The 21,391-nt window shown below is 36.1% G+C and overlaps 1 protein-coding gene across 1 annotated transcript; it reads right to left on the bottom strand.

Annotated features, from left to right (window-relative positions):
- Nucleotides 1-401: 401 nt before the first annotated feature.
- LOC149814484 (ras-related protein RABA1f-like) lies at nt 402-20,865 on the bottom strand. Its single transcript, XM_089989351.1, has 2 exons — nt 20,423-20,865; nt 402-1,044 (listed from the first exon to the last, which is right to left on the bottom strand). Exons 1-2 carry the CDS (start codon nt 20,638-20,640, stop codon nt 612-614), a joined length of 651 nt encoding a protein of 216 aa, XP_089845477.1. The 5' UTR covers nt 20,641-20,865; the 3' UTR covers nt 402-611.
- Nucleotides 20,866-21,391: the final 526 nt, after the last annotated feature.

Here is a 21,391-nt window from a genome sequence, read left to right as displayed (position 1 = left end):
TACAATCTAGTATAGCATAAAGAGAAAAAAAACAGTTTTAATCTAGAAAGCATCAGCTCAGGGGTATTACCGTCAGGGTTTTACCAGATGCGGTTCATTCATGTGATGAACAGCATCCAACCAAAGCAAATTTGATTCAATAAACAGCATTTCCCAGAAGATATATCTCTGAAACTTGTCACCAATAAATTTTATCCGTGCTGTAACACCTTATCAAAACATCAAACAAACATATGAGGAAGTCTGCTTGCCTGGTTAGGTTTCAAATATTCTCACATGCCCCTTAAGCGACTAAAAGAGAATGAAAGTTGAAATTCAGACTAAATTCTATAGAAATAAATAAATGAAAGCTCCATCGAAACAAATTACATACCCTAGTCTGCAACAGATGCAAATCAGTGTTATTAAACCATTAATTCATCCAAATGTTCCACTACAACAAAAGCCAAAATTGAACCAAATGGAGTGAGGAATGCACTAAAAAAATGAGGCAACATTATACCTTACAAGTCATGGACAAACTGCAAACACCTGGTTATCAATTCAATTAACACAAAACAGAGAGAGAGAGAGAGATAGGTAATGTAACTCCACATTATCGGTTCCATGCCCTACGCAGAGCAACATCCGACTTTCTTCACAGCAGATACATCATCTTTGTTGCCCACATTGATGGTCTGTCCCTTGGGCAAGGCAGCTGGGTCCTCTCCGATATCAAGAGCTTTTCTGCTGACAACGCGATAAATCTGTGTGAGAACTTCAGTAAAAGCATTTTCCACGTTCAACGATTCTAATGCTGATGTCTCCATGAAAAAGGTGTTTTCCCGTTCAGCAAATCCTTTTGCATCCTCCGTAGAAACAGCACGTAGATGACGAAGGTCTGCCTTGTTTCCAACAAGCATGATGACAATATTGGCATCTGTGTGATCTCTGAGCTCCTTTAACCATCTTTCCACATTCTCGAACGTAACATGACGGGTCACGTCGTAAACAATCAGTGCACCAACAGCTCCTCGATAGTATGCACTGGTAATAGCACGGTATCTATGAAAGGCAAAAGGAGGAAACAAAGTTAATGATCATGTGGTATTAAACAATAATGAAGGCTTCTTTCAGATATAGCTGACTTAACTACACTGAAAGGAAAACGGAAATACAAAGAAGTGAACCACTCAGCAGATATTTAAGCAACTAGAAATGCACATAACATAATGAACTAAGCGTCTCATGAATAAAATAAAAACGTCACTTAATGATCACATCTTTTAACTTGTTGTCACCAACTTCGACCACTCCAGATATCTCAGAGTAATCATGGATGAAATTGCTTGTGCAAAAACTTCACCGTTTTCAACTCCCTAAATTCCGAGGTACATGAAGGAAAGCAATGTTATGTATGAATATTGAATCTAATAAGTTGGATAGGAAAACAAGGTAAAGTGACATTTTATCACATAAGAATTCAACCCAAAAACACAAATACATTGTTTAGCTCTCTTTCCAAATAGAATAGATTTTAATCTGATGAGTAAAAGGATATGCCTGATAACCAAAATAAATATGACAACGGATCACAATCCCAACGGAAAAGAAAAGAAAGAGGTTCAAAAGCTAAAAAGATATCTGCTCTTCAAAGTCCCATTTCACTCAAGTAATTCAGACAATACTTCACAAATATTTTTCCATCACAAGGAAAGGTCTCTCACAGAAACCATACTAATGCTACATGAGACAAATGTTTGGAAACTAACTTCCCCATTCAGAAAACCAGAGAATTCCAGGTGCACCAAAATTTGAAATGAGAAACTTCAACAACTGAACAGTATAGATGCTGAACAATTGCTTCTTTTAATAACATATGCAAGACTAAAAAATAGTAATAATAAGAAGAACAAGAATAAAAATAAAGAGGAACCTCGAATATCATGTCATCACTTCTAAGGGAAACTATTTGGGCAGAGGGGGTAAAGGAGGGGGAAAGCACATTTTCGACATGGCTCAAGGCATATAAATCATTGGCTGATTAACTATTTCTAAAAGTAGGGCAACAATCATAGAACATTCTGCTGAAAAAAGAAAATCTCCCATCATGATATACTTGGACTGCACAGCCAGCTGCCAAAGAATTACCAGCATTTACTCTCATCATTATCTCATGAGAGGGTCCACATGCAAACTTCTAGCTCAACTTGCAGTTTCTAAGGATTAAAAACATCAAACTTGTTCATGATTCCCACAAGTAACCCACAACTGTCAAGGTACTAGGAACATTTCCCTCTTCTCCAACACACACCAACCACAACTTCCACCCCCTCCCCCTCCCCCTCCCCCTCCCCCTCCCCCTGGTTTTATGTTTAGTTTCTATTGTGGAACAATGGATACGTTGACATTTTTTATTACATTTGGACCTCTAACTGCCCAGTTATAAAGTCTGAATGGGCATGGCATCAAAGATCTAGGCACAGCAAGATATGGACCCAAATTTGGTTGGCAATGCAAAATGCCAGATCTATAGCTGAATTTACCTGATACCAGGCCAAATCTCTCCACTTTGCATAGAAGGTGTCTCCTTCTCATAGGTTGTCAGTCATAAAAGGCTACCATACATGGCTCATTATGTAAATATTTTTGCTCTAGGAATAATCCCGTGAAATTTAGCATTGCAATGGGATTCCAGAACTGCTAATTGACATGAATAAATAATTTAACTAAAAAGTACAGATCCTTGTCAGTTATACATTATGGTAGTCATTTCCTTGCAGTACACATCACTACCATCCCAGGCCACATATATCATCAAAACCTTATGAAATAGGACAAGCTAGCTCCTACCAAGATATACACGCTTTGAGGCCCCTTCCACACCTCCCAATTAAGATGTAAAAATCTCAAGACTACCTACCTTTGCCATCATTCCAAGCTATTTCAACGATCTCTTCCAAATTTTTGACTTGCTAAATCTCTAACCACATAATACAGTGCAAGGAGAACACCAACATTGTATTTTGCATGAACCTGCAAAAGTAACCACAACCACTTCCTAATCATATGGTTTTCATTGTTCCCATAAGAGTCATTCCATCCTATCACATTGAGCAGCAAGTCCAAAGAAGGCCCCACTTTATTTTGTCATCACCCACCAACTGTCTTCCTCTAAAAAATGGTCATATCTGCACTTTACAATCATAAATTTATTCCTTATGTGCATACTACTTATACCAAAGCCACCAGAAGGAGTGGGTAGGGTCATCAGTCACGTGACAGTGCATGCTTTACCACAGATACAGGCTGCGGAGACAACCACTCACTCTTCTCTTAATACCCTTTGGCTTTTCAACCATAGGTATCCAAGAAAATGTACACTGCACAAACAGAACCAATGGTAAAGCCTTTTCTCAAGAAGAAAAGGATCAAGAAAGGCAAATATTTAAACAAGAGAGTCCTCTTCAAGGGTGACGTCCTCCAACAAGAACTTGAGAAAAGGAACTTCACATCTGCTGTTTGGCCGACCATTAGTGTACCCTATTTTCCAAAACAACGTAAGTTACTTTTCCAAATTCCTAAAACCTTTCTACTAATATTCCCCATGGTAGATCTCAACAACGACAAAATATTCAAAGTACCAGTTCAAAAGATAGTGTGGTAATTACCGACCCAGCTTCATCTAGAGTTTAAAAGTTTAAACATCAATCTCATCCTCAAAGGAGGAACAAATAAGCTTCCACTGAGTTACATATAACACACCTTCAACTAGTGAGAGTGTCAATTGAACTACCTAGTGCTTTAGCTACATTTGCGCAAACAAATTATCGACAGGTAAAATGTTGCTATCAGCAATCTCATCATGGCTACTAAATAGAGGACAAATGTGTGACTAAAAAGGAAACTAAAGTTCATAAGAGAAGGCAAGCATCCTGGTCATTTTAATAATGCAGTGATTTCCACAGAACTATGGAGACAGCTTCTGCAGACCCATGAGCTGCTACCAAAGTTTGCCCACATGGATCTAGGAGCAGGAAGACACTGCTCCTTCCAAATGATGTTTGCCAACTTGGTATAACTTTCTTTTTTGGGCTTACTCATATCCGCTAGGTGGGTACAACCAAAGTTACCGGAAGCTTCCTAAATAGGTGGGAAGCACATTTCCCCGAAACTCACTTCGGAAGCATGAAACTCCTCACTTCTGAAACTTTATAGGAATATTGATTCTCTCGTGTTTCTCTTAATGCTTTCCACATGTTTCTTCTCTGCTTCCCTACATGATTCCAATACACTTTTCTCACGCTTCTTTTTATGTTTTTCATGTGCTTTCTTTCAAGCTTACCGCTCACTTCTCATGTACTTTCTTTAAATTATCAACCATCATTTTTAGATTTTCAGAAGAATTTAATTCTTACACTACGAAATCACAAATTTTAAGAATAATCATTTTTATTTTAGTTTTTGTTTCTTTCTCCTTTGATTTATATTTTGTTTCTCATTTGATCCCATATCACTTTCTCTTTTATTAATATTTCGCTTTTAAATTGATTTCCCGCTTTCCGCTTCTTATAAATTTTAAAATATCTTGCTTCTCACTTCCGCTTCCTAGTCTGGTAACCTTGGGTATAAACAAACATTTGATCCTTGCTTCTTGGCTCCAATAACATGTAACAGACACTTGTAAACCATCAAGGCAAGCAATTATGGACAGATTGTGGCCATAAACAATTTCCTGAGGAGTCAACCAAGTTGGTCAGTGAAAAAGAAGCAATCTACCAAAGCCACTCCACCTAACATTTAGGTATAAACAAGAAAAGCACCACAGGTATGTTTCTAGACATCTACAACTGCCACTGTTCATCTGCCAATTTGTTGTTGACAAGCTAGATTTCCTTGGAGAAGCTTACTCTGAAGGCTGCTTTCATATCACTACTTGAAAGCATGCGGTTCATCTGTTTGTGTCATTTAAGCTCCTGTAAATGATATTGGAATGTGTATCTTTAAGTATCTCCTCATGTATGTCACATACATACAGGTACGGGTGCGGGTGCAGGTGTGGGTGCAGGTATGGACGCATGACATGGCAATTTTTAAAAAAGCAGGTGTGTGGGATATATATATATATATATATATATATATATATATATATATATATATATATATATATATATATTGAGAGAGAGATGCAAACATGCTAAATGGGGTTTTCGGCTTTTCCGGTTCTTTTTTCATGATTCCGACCCCATAGATGTGTTTGGCATGGTCATTTTATTAGGAGTTGATCCCGGATCGTGTGTTTTTGATGAAAAAGATGATATTTGGAGCCTCAAAAATTTACAAAGATTTTACACTTGATTTTTTAAACCTTATAAAAACCCATCCATGTGTCGTAATTGAATGCTCCAAGAGCTGATCTCTACAAAATCAAGTACGTAGATCACATATGTATGGTCAGAATTTAAAAATAAAACAAAAAAGCTCGAAAAACCCATTTATCATGTTTCATTTAGCATGTTTGCATCATATATATATATATAGAGAGAGAGAGAGAGAGTTCATGTTTTTAGTAAAAGAAGGGGTGGAGTGGTATTTTGAGAAAAGGGAGAAATTTGAAAGAAATAATAATTTTTTTTAACAATATTTAAACGAGTACACCATTGCAACATATAATGTAAAGTTGTCCTTACCTTTAACCTTCAAATCAAAGTTCCATAACATCTACCATGGGGAATACTATAGGTTGCCTTTACTTTTAGCCTTTAAATCAAAGTTCTATAACATAATTATAACTTGTTATCAACTTACATTTGGCTTAGCAAATTAAAAGAGACTAGAAATAAAATATAAAATCTAATTATATTATTAAACATCCACCTCTATTCCTGGCTCAAGAAAAAAAAGGAACATTTTTCAGTGAAATCCCATGTTGAATTCCCATGAAAAAAGTTGGCCACTACAATTTAGTGTTATTGTTCCGATATCAAATGCATAGTGCAGGCCTTAGATGACACGAATGACCTTGTAGGTGTTAAAATATATGGTTATATATATATATATATATATATATATATATATATATATATATATATATATAGTTTATGTCTTTTGTAATGCCCATTAGGGGCAATTTAGTCTTTTTGTTCCCATGTAAATAGTCATGTCCACTAGGGACATTTTTGTCGTGTCATTATTTTTATTTTCTTTTTCTTTTTTTATTTGATTAAGGGGTAAAAGGGTCCATCCCCTAAGAGTCATTGGGACCCATCCCCAACGGTCATATTTATGACCATTGGGGAGCTTCCAACGACTCTTTGGGAGCCCCCTTGGTCCCCATGAGTTGTATAAATAGGGGCCTTTTCCCCCTTCATTCTTAATGCTTTCAAAAGTATTTTAAGTTCGCTCTTTATCACATTGTATGTATTTGACGCCTAGCCCTTCATGGCTTATTATATTTTTCCCATTAGTGGCTTCTTGTTTATGTGCTTGTGCATTCTTTGTAGTCATTTGTAGTCATTTTATGACATTGTTCTTGGCACTAGTGTTTCATTACATGGTATCAGAGCCACTAGGTGTTTGAGCATTTTTGGGACTCTCTCTTGTAGTGTTTTGTGTGCTTGTGTTTTGCACACTTGTTTTTGTCTTCTCGCCTTCGTTTCTTTCATAATGACCAATAAAGATGCAAAGATTGATCTCTCATTTAAATTAAATGAGATCAATTATAGAATGTGAGTGGCCGCTATGGAAAACAACTTAAGGGTAAGAAACTTTGGAGAAATGTACGTGGCACGGTTCCAGAACCTCAACTAAAACTCACCAAGAAAGAAGGAAATGAAGAAAAAACCTTGAATGATGAAGAAAAAGCCAAGGTCATTCAAGAATATCAATCTAAAGTTGAAAATTGGGAATGTGAGCATGTCAAAATATTGGCAAGGTTCATAAATAATGTGGATCTCAAAATTTGTGCTAATCTGGCCAAATTTAAGAAGCCAAATGAAGCATGGTTTTTCATGAAAGGTATGTATACACAAAGAGACCTTACTAGTCATTTTGTTTTGCAAGAAAAAATGAGAAGAACCAAGCAAGGAGATATGAGTATTATAGATTATTATAGTATTTTATCTCCTCTATGGGATAAACTTGCTCTCCTTGAATCTCAATGAGAAGGAACTGTATTGCCATGAGGCAAAAGCAAATGGAAAGAGAGAGAGAGAGAGATTTTTTAATTCATTCATGGGCTTCGACCCGAATTTGAACAACTAAGAGCATCCCTACTTCATAGGGCCTCAACTCCTCTCAGTGAAATTCTTGTTGATCTATGCCAAGAAGAAACTCGCTTGGCTCTAAGAAAGGGTGTTGATGAAGTTCATGTGGTATCCAAATGGGAGAAATATATGAGGACATATAAACCCCCTCACTTTTGAAAAAATAACTATAACAACAATGGTAGAAGAAGAAAGATTGTGTGTCATTTTTGTAATGAACCGAGTCACCTTAAACTCGATTGTCCTAAGCTTAAGATAAAGGTGGCTTCCGTTGAAGATAACCCAAGCAATTCAAATGAAGAACCAAAAAGAGATGAAAGCATCAAGGACTCCATTGCTTAACTTACAAAAGCACTTCAACAATTTATGAGAAACAACTCTTCTACACCTACTTCCGGTGTCACGGTTTCATCAACTCCTGGTATGTCTTCTTGGATTCTTGATTCAAGTGTTTCCTTTTATATGACACGAAATGCATCTCTTTTATCCGAACCAAGCACTAACTCTTTTAAATATTTTATTTCTACGACCGATGGTACATCCTTAGATATTAAAGGAATACAAAATCTTGAAAAGACTTTAAGCAATGACAATGAATTTTATATTTCAAAAATTAGAATTATTTTAAAACTTAACTTAAATTTTTTTCGGTTTCTCAAATATCTAATTTTGGTTGTAGTGTTTCTTTTTCATCTTTAAATTGTTATGTGCAGGATCTTCGGTCCACGAAGCGGATTGGGCAAGGCCATAGAAGAGGAGACCTATATTATATGGATTTTTTGTCGTTACCATCTAAATTTTTTTTCAATCATGTTCAAACTAAGGATGTTTCCATTGGCACAAAAGGATTGGTCATCCTAGTCTCTCTAAGTTGTATTTCTTTCTTTTTTTGAAAAATTTTGTGATGAAAAGGAATTTATATGCAATGGTTGTATTCTTGGAAAAAACATTTTCTTCATTTTCAACATAGCAACTTCATTTTGAAAAGACCTTTTGAGGTAATGCATTTGGATGTATGGGGACCGGCAACCGTCATGTCTAAAGAAGGATATTCATATTATGTTGTTTTTATTGATGATTTCACTAGATAGAGTTGGGTTTACTTTCTTAAATACAAATACGATGTTTTTTCTATTTTCAAAGAATTTTATATCCTTATTCAAAATCAATTTCAAATAATATAACTATCTTTCGATCCAATTCCGGAGGAGAATACATGTTAAATGAATTCTAAAATTATTTTAAACAAAATGGCATTATTCATCAAAGATCTTGTCCCAAAACTCCTCAAGAAAATGGCCTTGCTGAAAAAAAGCATAGACATCTTATTGAAACCACAAGAACTCTTATCATTTCTAAAAATGTTTCAAACATTTTTGGGCCGAAGCCGCTCTTTCCGCAATATATCTTATAAATAGGATGTCATCCTCATCTTTAAAACATGTTTATCCCTTTGAAAAACTATTCAAAATATCTCCGGATTTCAAAAGATTAAGAATTTTTTGTTGCAAATGCTTTGTTCTTTTTCAAGGACAAGACAAACTCTCACCAAAAGCTATTGAATGTGATTTTATTAGCTATGATGAAAATAAAAAAGGATATAGGTGTTATAATGTCAAAATTATCAAACTTTATATTTCAAGAAATGTGACTTTTCTTGAGGACCAAAATGGATTTGAACATCAAAAACCCAAGAAAGATGTTGATTGTTCTTTTTTATTTGACTTATTACCTATAAATGACTCTAAAATTTATAATGATACAATTTGTGATAATGAAATTGTTTGTGATAACAATTCCCATCAAAGAGATGATTCTCCTAATGATATTCATGTGTATACTCGGCGTGAGGGAAATGAGCATCAAAATGCTTTTGACATATATTCACAAAATCTCTCTTTAGATGACCAAGTAGAGGAATCCCTACCTAGACGATGCTCTGAAAGTATTAGACCTAAAAAATGTGTCATATGATTCCTTTTCTTAAAAGTATAGAGTTTGTCTAATGATGATTCATTCCCACCATGAGCCTTCAACCTTTAAAGAAGTTAAGCACCATTCACATTTGGTAGATGTTATAAAACTAGAATTAGAAGCACTCAACAAAGCTAACACTTGAAAAATTGTAACTCTTACTTTAGGAAAAAAGGTTATTGGGTGTAGATAGGTTTGTAAAGTAAAAACTAAAAGTGATGGGTCATTAGAAAGATATAAAGTTAGGTTAGCTGCTAAGGGGTATATGCAAGAATATAGAATTGATTATGAGAAAACTTTTGCACCGGTTGCTAAGATAACTAGTGTAAGAACTTTAATAACCTTATCATCTATCAAACAATGGTTTATCTAATAATTAGATGTCAAAAATGTTTTTTTAAATGGGGATCTTTGTGAAAAAGTCTATATGGATCCCACGTTGGGTCTTTGAGATAGAGAAGGAAAAACTCTTAAGCTTAATAAAGATTTTTATGGTCTTAAACAAGCTTCAAAAGCTTGATATGACTGTTTTAGCAAAGTTGTTCTTGATAGTAGATTTACTTCTTATTATATTGATATTGTTCTTTTAGTTAAGAATGCAGGGGACCACATAACTATATTGTTATTTAATGTTAATGATATGATCATCACTAGGAATGATAAAAGGGGCATTGAATCTATTAAAAAAGTTCTTAAAAATAATTTTGATATGTCTGACCTTAGATTTCTAAGGTATTTTTTAGGAATTGAAGTTGCATATTCTCCTAGAGAATATGTTCTTTCTCAAATGAAGCTTACATCAGATATTATTATCAAGTCTTGATTAATTGACGAAAAGAAGGTGGAGACTCCAGAAGTTATAAATACTAAGATGAGAGTCAATGATAGAACTCCTTTAGAAAATAGAACTCCTTATCGTCAATTAATTGGATCTCTAAAATATTTATCTATTATCAGGCTAGACATTGTTCATGACGTTTATAGTTCAAATCAGTTTCAAAATGCTCCTACTACTATTTACATGGTTGTTATCATGTGAATTATCAAATATCTAAAGAAAACAATAACAAAAGGACTATTTTTATCTTCTTCTTCATCTCCAAATTTAATTGCTTATACTGACCATGATTAAAGTGATAACCCCAATGTTCGTATTTCTACTATAGGTTATTGTATTTTTCATAAAGAATCATTAATTTCTTGGAGATGCAAGAAACAAAAAAAGTGTAAATGTCTTTCACGGAAGCCGAGTAAAAAGCGATAGTCACAACTACAACTTAACTTGTCTAGTAAGAAGTTTGCTCAAAGATATGGGAATCATCATCTTTATTCCTTCGAAGGGAATCATCATCTTTATTCCTTCGAAGCTATGTTGCGACAACAAAAGTGCAATCTACATTGTCAACAATCATACCTTCTATGAACGAACAAAGCACATCGAGATAGACTACCATTATGTTCGAGATAAATTTTTGTGGGGCACCACTATTCAACTACCATATGCCACTTCAAAGTATCCGCTTGGAGACTTTTTTACCAAAACTTTACCATCTCCTCGGTTCTCCTTTCTTCTAAGCAAACTTTCGGTAATCTCACCATCAATTTGAGGGAGGGTGTTAAAATATATGGTTATCACATATATATATATATATATATATATATATATATATAGTTTATGTCTTTTGTAATGCCCACTAGGGGCAATTTAGTCTTTTTGTTCTCATGTAAATAGTCATGTCCACTAGGGACATTTTTGTCTTATCTTTATTTTTATTTTTTTCATTTGATTAAGCGGTAAAAGGGTCCATCCCCTAAGAGTCGTTGGGACCCTCCTCAATGGTCATAAAAGCTCCCAACGACTTTTTGGGAGCCCCCTTGGTCCCCATAAGTTGTATAAATAGGGGCCTTTGCCCTCTTCTTTCTTAATGCTTCCAAAAGTATTTCAATACATTATTTTTTATATTTTAAATTCTCTCTCTCATTGTGTGTGTTTGGTGCCTAGCCCTTTGTGGCTTATTGTATTTTGCCCATTAGTGGCTTCTTATTTATGTGCTTTTGCATTCTTTGTAGTCACTTTGTGGCATTGTTCTTTGTACTAGTGTTTCATTAAAGTAGGTTCCTTCTTGACATTTGCAACAATTATTGGCTCAATATAGATGTGATCTAAAAGACCTATTTATGTGTGTGTTTTATCCTTTTAATTATTAAATGAATACTCCACAAGTATTTTTAATCAACTCTAGATCTAAGGTTCAGATATTCTGAGCCGGACAAGCCTATCCATATGTAAGTACCATAAGCTCATCCAGAACTCCAGAAAGGAAACAAAAATTTAAAAGATTTGCTAGTATATGATGGCAGCATTACCAAACATTGTGGGAGCATATAAACAAGCCATGGATTGGAAAAATCTTTTTTTTTCTGAGAAGTTGATGAGTGTGTCAACTCATAACAATTTAAACTTCAAAAATAATAAAATAAGAATCTTAAACTATGGCCACCATAATGATAGTCCAGTTTATAACTCTTAAAAGCTCGTAAATAGCCTGTTCAATGAATCCAAAGTTCAAATACCAAAAATTCCTTGCATTCTCCTATACTAAAAAGGCACATGAAAATCTGGTGACAAGCCCTAAAATAGCAAAGATGAAACTAATTGTAATGCCACACTTTGGATGCCAAAGATATATATGCACTCCTAGCCCTAATGATTTCAAAATAGATAATATAATTTCCTTTGACAGACCCAATGGTCATATACAATAAGAAAACTAGTCATTGCTTTCTTTGATTCGCACAGCTCTCTAACAACAATCACAACTCCCAAATTAATAATTTAGCTTTCAATTGCAGACTCATAGTTGTATAAAATAACAACCCTAGCTATTGTTTTCTCTAATTCGCCCAGCTATCTAGCCCGTGCCATATGCATTAAAGGATCTACCTGTAATGAAGTGCCAAATGAAAAGAGCTACGTCTCCAAGCGAAAGCACGGAAGCACGCACATACACAAGATGTCACAAAAGGGCAAAATAAACCACAAAAGTGGTCAAGCACAAAAAGAAGATAAAAATATATCTCACTTCATAGAATGCTTCAAAAGAAGCTTAAGAAATACATGGGGCTGTGCCCCTTATTTATACACAGCAAGGGACCCAAGGAGGGGCTCCCATAGAGTCGTTGGAGCCCCTCCAACGGTCATATTTATGACCGTTGGAGGGGTCCAACGACTCTATGTGGACCCCTCTCAAGTGAATAAAAAACAAAAAAAAAAGAAAAAAGGAAAAAGGAAAAAGGAAAAAGAATAAAGGAAAAAGAAAAAGAGAAAAGCATATCAATGATATGCGTGTACATGGTGAAATGACAGAAATACCCCTATCGGGTTTTACAAAATAAATATATATATATATATATATATATATATATATATTTATATATATAGATAGACACATAGACATATATATATCATATATATGTGTATGTGTCGTAATCTATGTATATAGATATATATATAAATATACATCATATTTTAACACCCCCCTCAAACACATGGTGAGATCACCGAGAGTTTGCCGAGGAGGAAGTAGAAGCGAGGCGAAGGCAAAGCTTTGGTGAAGAAGTCCGCCAACTGATATTCGGTAGGAACATATGAAAGTTGAATGGTGCCTCGTAAAAACTCATCTCGAACATAATGACAGTCCATCTCAATATGCTTCGTTCGTTCGTGAAAAGTGTGATTGCTAGCGATATAAATGGAGCTCTTGTTGTCACAGCATAGCTTTGAAGGAGTTGAGAATGAGACACCCATATCTTTAAGTAAGCTTCTTAACCATATAATCTCAGTTGTGGTAGTGGCCATCGCACGATATTCGGCTTCAGTAGATGAGAGAGAAACTTTACGCTGCTTTTTACACCTCCAGGAGATAAGTGACTCCCCAAGAAACACACAATAACCTGTGGTAGAAATACGATCATCGGGGTTACCCCCCCAATCAGAGTCAGTATACGCAAGTAAAGTAAGAGGTGAAGAAGAGGATAAGAATACTCCCTTAGTTATGGAATCTTTTAGATATCTGATAATCCTCATTACTGCTGCCATGTGAGTGGTGGTAGGAGCAGTCTGAAATTGGCTTGCACTATGAACTGCATGGGAAATGTCAGGCCTGGTAATAGATAAATATGTTAATGATCCAATCAATTGACGATAAGGCGTAGGATCTGCTAAAGGAGTGCCATCATTGGCTCTCATCTTGGCATTGATCACTTCTGGAGTCTCCACCCTTTTGTCATCCGTTAGCCCAGACCTAGCAATAATATCAGAGGCAAGCTTCATCTGAGATAGGACATACCCCTTGGGGGAGTATGCAACTTCAATTCCTAAGAAATACCTCAAAAAACCCAGATCAGACATATCAAAATTTTTCTTAAGAATATTTTTAATAAGATCAATACCTTTCTTATCATTACCTGTAATAATCATATCATCAACATATAATAACAAAATGGTTATGTATTCATTAGAGGATTTAACAAACAAAGCAGTATCAGTGTAACATGAGGAGAAACCATTATCAAGAACTACTTTGCTAAAAAGATCATATCATGCTTTTGGCGCTTGTTTTAACCCATAAAGAGCTTTGTTTAATTTTAGAATATTGCCTTTCCCAATTTCAAGACCCGGCGGAGGATCCATAAGAACTTCTTCACATAAAGTTCCATTTAAGAAAGCATTTTTAACGTCAAGTTGGTATATAGGCCATTGTTTGATGGATGCTAAAGCAATTAAGGTTCGTACACTAGTCATTCTGGCCACGGGAGCAAAAGTTTCTTCATAATCAATCCCATATTCTTGGGCATAGCCTTTTGATACCAAACGAGCTTTGTATCTTTCAAGAGACCCATCACATTTAGTTTTGACTTTATATACCCATCTACACCCAATTGCCTTCTTCCCTAAAGGTTGAGTAATAATGCTCCAGGTTTGGGCCTTGTTAAGAGCCTCTAGTTCAATTTTCATGGCTTCAATCTAATGTGGGTGATCTTTAGCTTCCTTGAAAGAGGTAGGTTCGTGATACGAATGTATTAACATAAGACAGGTCCTATAATTCGGAGGAAAAGATTCATAGGACACAAACTTTTGTGGTGGCCTACTGGTACGAGAAGATCTCCTAGGTAGATTGTTGTCAGTAGATTCTTCTAAAGAGAAGTCTTGAGAGTATCTGTCAATAGCAGGTTGATGTTCATTTCCTATCCGCCGGGTATAAACATTTATATCATTAAGGTTTTCATTTTGGGAGGTATTATCATGTTGTTGTATATCATTATAATGTGAAATTCCATCACAACTAGTATCACAAGAAATAGCCTCAGGAGACTCAATTCTAAGAGCTAAGTCAAATAGAAAAGAATAATCGATGTCTTCCTTAGATGTGTGGATATCGAAACCATTTTGTTCTTCAATAAAGTTTACATTTCTTGACACATATAATTTATTGTTTCGAATATCAAAACATTTATAGCCTTTTTTATTCTCACCATAGCCAATGAACACACATTCAATAGCTTTAGGTGACAACTTATCTTGTCCTAAACTAAGTACAAAACATTTGCATCCAAAGATTCTTAATCTATTAAAATCGGGAGTAATTTTAAATAATTTTTCAAAGGGCGAAACATTTTTCAAAGAGGAAGAGGGCATACGATTCACAAGATATGTTGCGGTAAGAAGAGCTTCGGCCCAAAAGTTTTTAGGAACACATTTAGACACAAGAAGAGTTCTTGTGGTTTCAATTAAATGCCTATGTTTCCTTTCCGCAAGACCATTTTGTTGCGGAGTTTTAGGACAAGATCGTTGGTGCAAAATTCCATTTGTTTTAAAATAATTTTGGAAGTCTTTAGACATGTATTCTCCTCCTGAGTCGGATCTAAAAATGGCTATATTGTGTTGGAATTGATTTTGAACAAGAGCGTGAAACTCTTTAAAATTAGTGAAGACATCAAATTTATTCTTGATAATATAAACCCATGTGTATCTAGTAAAATCATCAATAAAAGAAACATAGTAAGAGAAGCCTCCTTTGGACATAACGGGTGCCGGTCCCCATACATCGGAATGCACAAGTTCAAAAGGCCTTTTTGACACAAAATTGCTATGAGAATATGGAAGAGAGTGAATTTTTCCAAGAATACAATCATTACATGTAAATGTATTTGTATTACAAAATTTTTCCAAAAATGGAAAAAGGTACAATTTGAAAATACTAGGGTGCCCAAGTCTCTTATGCCAAGTCTCAATATCTTTGGATTGAACATGATTACAAAATGATTTGGATGGCAAAGACAAAAAATCCATATAGTAAAGGTCCCCTCTTCTATGGCCTTGCCCAATCCGCTTCCCGGACCGGAGATCCTGCACATAGCAATGGGTTGGTGAAAAAGAGACATTACACTCAAAATCGGTGATTTGAGAGACGGAGAAAAGATTTAGATTAAGTTTTGGGATGATTCGGATTTTGGGAACAAAAAATTCTTTGTTTTGGTCATAAATTTTCTCAAGGTTTCCAATACCCTCAACATTTAAAGAAGTTCCATCGGCGGTGGATACATATGATTTAAACTTATTGAGACTTGGTTTTGACAAAAGTGATGCATTTGGAGTCATATGGAAAGAGGCACCCGAATCAAGAATCCAAGAAGACATACCTGGGAATGAAGAAATGGCGGCACCGGAAGTGGAAGGTGAGGATGATGATGTAGAGGCGTTCATCTTCATAAATTGTTGGAGAGTTTCGGTTAGATGAGCGATGGAATCCTTTATGTCACCATCCTTCTTTGAATCTTCATTGATGATTGGAGGAGTTTCTCCCACGGAAGCTACCTTCTTCTTGAATTTAGGGCAATCGGGACGAATATGGCCCGGTTCATTACAATTATGACAAATGATTTTCCTTCCTCCACCATTATTCTTCCAAAAATGTGGTGGTTTATATGATCTTACATTGTTGCCGAGTCTAAACACGGCATGAACTTCATCAACATCCCTTTTCAAGGCCAAACGGGTTTCTTCTTGACATAAATCGGCCAAAATATCGCTTAGAGGAGTAGAGGCTCTATGAAGTAGAGATCCTCTAAGTTGTTCAAATTCGGGACGAAGTCCATGAATAAATTGAAAGAACCTCTCTTTTTCCATTTGCTCTTGTCTCATAGCAATAGCACTTCCTTCCCATTGCGGTTCGAGAAGGACAAGTTCATCCCATAAAGAGGATAGGGCACTATAGTAGTCCCTAATGCTCATATCACCTTGCTTGGTAGCTCTTACCTTTTCTTGAAGAAAAAAATGCCTAGCAAGGTCTCTTTGAGTGTACATACCTTTCATGAAAAACCATGCTTCATTAGCCTTCTTGAATTTAGCAAGATTTGCACAAATCTTCAATTCGACGTTATTCATGAACCATGCTAAGATTTTAGCATGTTCACTTTCCCAATCTTCCATTTTAGAAGAGTAATCAAGAATAGCCTTTTCTTTTTCTTCTTCATTCAAGGCCTTTTCTTCACCTCCTTCAAATTTAGTTAACTTTAGTTGTGGTTCCGGAATGGTTCCACATGCATAACCCCAAAGCCTTTTACCTTTGAGATTATTCTCCATAGCGGCCGCCCACATGCGATAATTGGTCCCATCCAATTTGAATGAGAGATCGATTTTTGCATCTTTGTTGGCCATTAGAAGAAAAATTTATAAGACAAGAGAGAGGAGAGGTATTACTTGTCAATGGAGGATCCAATGAAGCCTTCTTAACCTGGCTCTGATACCATGTAATGAAGTGCCAAATGAAAAGAGCAACGTCTCCAAGCGAAAGCACGGAAGCACGCACATACACAAGATGCCACAAAAGGGCAAAATAAACCACAAAAGTGGTCAAGCACAAAAAGAAGATAAAAATATATCTCACTTCATAGAATGCTTCAAAAGAAGCTTAAGAAATACATGGGGCTGTGCCCCTTATTTATACACAGCAAGGGACCCAAGGAGGGGCTCCCATAGAGTCGTTGGAGCCCCTCCAACGGTCATATTTATGACCGTTGGAGGGGTCCAACGACTCTATGTGGACCCCTCTCAAGTGAATAAAAAACAAAGAAAAGAAAAAAGCAAAAAGAAAAAAGAATAAAGGAAAAAGAAAAAGAGAAAAGCATATCAATGATATGCGTGTACAGGGTGAAATGACAGAAATACCCCTATCGGGTTTTACAAAATAAATAAATAAATAAATAAATATATATATATATATATATATATAGAGAGAGAGAGAGAGAGACACATAGACATATATATATCATATATATGTGTATGTGTCGTAATCTATGTATATAGATATATATAAATATACATCATATTTTAACACTACCTACTGCTTTGATTAATTCTTCAACTCTCTTAACATGTTTTCCATATAATAACAACATATCTAGGTAAGACCACCTCTGAGATCCCCACGTCTCCAAATAATAGGACAAGTGTAAGCAGTCTTTTGGAAATAAAACAATTTTATCCAACTTAAAAAGCACTTAAAAGTATATACAACTAAATGCACCCGCTAGCAGAATGTTATTGCCTTGATGCACTTTATGTTGTTTCTGCAGCTTGTTGCTGACAAATGACTAGCTTCTTTAAATCAGTACACTGAAATTTTCTTCTAACCTTTCATTTTGTTCATGCTTGAATCACTTTGCCATCTCATGAGTCATATTACTTAATAGGGCAGAGGCTGAATAAACAATTCAGAATAAGATTTTAAACTGCCACACTACAAGTAAAGATGTACTTTTCAAGTATTTTCTTCTACTGCTTTCTATGGGATTTACTTTGAATTTTGAGAGGGGAAGATAAACATGAATTGACTGTCATGCATTTTCAAATTGTTCAACTAGGATTGATCAGTTCTTTTCCAATATTTTGTTAGGATCACCACACTTGTTACTGACATGCATTTTCACCACACTTGTTACTGTCATGCATTTTCAAATTGTTCAACCAGGATTGATCAGTTCTTTTCCAATATTTTGCCAAGATCACCACATTTGTTTGGCTCTCATCCACCTCAGACACAACATTTAGGTGGGGCTGTGATAAAATTATTGATGATTGATAAAGAATGCAAAATTTTAGAAAGCATAATAAGAAGAAATTAGTCCAGGATATACATCCACAGGGATCTTTCCATGTATAGGAACTGTTAATTGGATTAATGCTTGCATTAATTCATTATCAGATAACAGAAAGTTAAGAACAATGCTGACAAGTTGAGGTGGGAAGAATAAGAGAATGAATGATGCTGAAGTCATGTACTCAAGGAGTTGTTCCTAATGATCAATTAGAACACCAAGGATTTAGGAATTGCTCTTTATACATGAGATGGTTTGGGAGCAACACTAGATCACATAATAACTGTAGTAAGAAAAAAAGTATTATGGAAGACTTCATTACTGTACAAAGTCATATTACTATGTCCTAGGATTTTAATATCTTTCCTTCCAGAGCCATCACTATGTCTCGGAAAATGTTGTAGCTAGGTGGTACACTAATTCAAACGAACATCTCATACTTTAGGGTGTGTTTGAATCGCAGACAACAGAGAACAGAACAGCTCATCCTGTCCGGTCGCACCTGCGGAAGTTCCAGGACGTGCTGTCGGCTGTCCTGCCCTGTCCAAACATCATTAAAAAATTTGTTTTTTTGGCGTCCGTGACTGTTTGTCCGCCACTGTTGTGGGGGCACAGAGCAGTGGCGGAAGCCAAATAAGTGTTGGGATGCACCAAATCAGCATCTGTGTGTCCCGCATTTGTGTGGGCGTGTGGACGCACGTGGGACCCACGCTCAGTGGGTCCTGCGAACGGGGATTCAAATGCCCCCTTAGATTTCAGATCCCAGGCAACAATACTATGCTTGTATTGAGAACATGTCTGGACATTCAAATGGTTTCAGCCGCAGATGGCTTCAGGGCTTGAAGTCCAGACCAAAACAAAATTGTGAAATAACAAAATCAAGAGGCACAGAACAGGATGGCCATCAGCAACACTACCATTGAACAAGATGGAAGATGTTTTAAGCCTAATTGTTCAAATATTCGGTACCTGAATCCCCTACAGAATACTCAAAGAGTTCGTCACCCTTTCTGCAGGTCACTCAGAGTGTGACCACAGTAAAAGGAAATTACCAGCACAGACATAAATACCACATCTACATGAAGCAATGAATGACAGAGTGGCCAACATTCTTGTCCACCACAAAAATGAGAAACTAATGATGCAAATACAACAGGAGAAAAGATGGTACTAATGCCTAAGAGAATCAAGGCTGCTATTTCTTTTTATAATATCAGAATCAATAGCACCACCACAATCTAATTATCCAATTACCAACAATCAATCTACTGTTAAGTATAAGCGATAGTAGATTCTTTCAATCTATCGTTTACTGTATGAAACTTGCTGACACTTACCATAAAGAATAAATCGTTTACTTTGATCCATCAAAATATTGCTTTATAACCCATGTTTACAGCTATCTTCTCAAAATAACTATACTATCGCCAAACCCAAACTCCAGATCTCATCCAAATCGACTAGTGATTCTCTGCAAAAGACATCGCCCATCCATTTAAATCATGGATCTAGCATCATGCTATGAATGAAGAACTAATCGTTATCGCAAATGTACCAAAATGCAACCATCCAGAGATAGTTTTTAGCGTAGAGAGTTAGAAAGAATGGATCCAATTTGCCTCTAAGATGAAAATGAAAACGAAAAATTCAGAGATGCGGAACACCTAATTGAAAAAGACGAAATTGAGTCAAAATGTAGGTCCGCTGCAGCAATTTCCGCACAGTTAAAAAGCTCCATAATTTTCTCAAATTTAAGATAAAAAAATACAAAGACAGAAACGAAAACCTTAGCGCTAATTCCACATTTATCATGAGAAACTCGATCAAGAAACACAAAAAGATCAAAAGAAGAAGAGGTGAAGACAACTAGATCCACAAATTCCATAGCGATCCAAAACCGTAAGCCCTAGTTTTTCAAAACAATGCACTACACGAAGAAATGCTTCAAGATCCACCCCCTGAAAATCACCGAAAATCGCAAACTCAAACAAGAATAACAAGATCGAATCGAAGAAAAACTGAAGGATTCCGATCGGATCGCTCACCGCTCCTGGCCAGCAGTATCCCAAATCTGCGCCTTGACGACCTTGTCGTCGACGTGGATGCTCCTGGTCGCGAACTCGACGCCGATTGTCGACTTGGACTCGAGGCTGAACTCGTTCCTCGTGAACCTGGAGAGGAGGTTCGACTTCCCGACGCCGGAGTCTCCGATCAGCACCACCTTGAACAAGTAATCGTAGTCGTCGTCCGCTCTGTACGCCATTTCCCCTCCTCCTTCCTCTTCTCCTCCTCCTTTCTACCTCCAGACGATTTTATTCCAGGAAAAATAAAAGAAAAAACAATAAAAAATCGAATCTCCTTGTCTTTCTTTCCTTCTCTCCTGAGATTAATGGAAATTAATTAATTGATTGATTAAGGAGAAGAAGCAGAGGAAGTAAAGAATCGGTTTTTTGGTTCTCTCTGCATCTCGTTTTCTTTCTCTCCGTCTTGCCACGAAACAAAAAGAAAATGGAAAAAGAGTAAAAGAATTTGGACAAAATGACTAACGGATCCTTTACTTCCGTCTTTGGATCGTGAGCTGGACCCATGTACTGTTCGGATATTGCATTAACGGATCCGGATAGGGAGCCGTATCCTGGTCCAGAGAGTTAGTGCTTTGCACTATTGGTTTTGATTTTTGGGTTTCAAATTAGGTTCTTAGTAGTTCTTGGGTTCTTTTTCTTTTTCTTTTTCTTTTTCTTTTTTTGGGGGGGTGGGTGGGGATGGGAATCAGATGGATGAGATCCAATTGTTTAAGTAATTGGATTTTAGATGGGTTTATTGGATCGGGATGAAGGTTAATTGGTTTGAGTCACATACTCCTCGTCCTTGACACGAGTGTTTGATTGCGATGATATAACTGTGTAGAACAGTCTTATTTGGACACTAGTGACCGGGTGCAGAGGTGTCTTGATCCAGCCGAGTTTTTGTTCTAAGTGTTCTGCTCCTTTTTTTTATTTTTATTTTTGGTTTTT

Source organism: Nuphar pumila, chromosome 15, assembly GCF_984573655.1.
Source record: "Nuphar pumila chromosome 15, dmNupPumi1.hap1.1, whole genome shotgun sequence".
NCBI lineage: Eukaryota > Viridiplantae > Streptophyta > Magnoliopsida > Nymphaeales > Nymphaeaceae > Nuphar > Nuphar pumila.
This window is presented reverse-complemented; position numbering and strand designations above follow the sequence as displayed.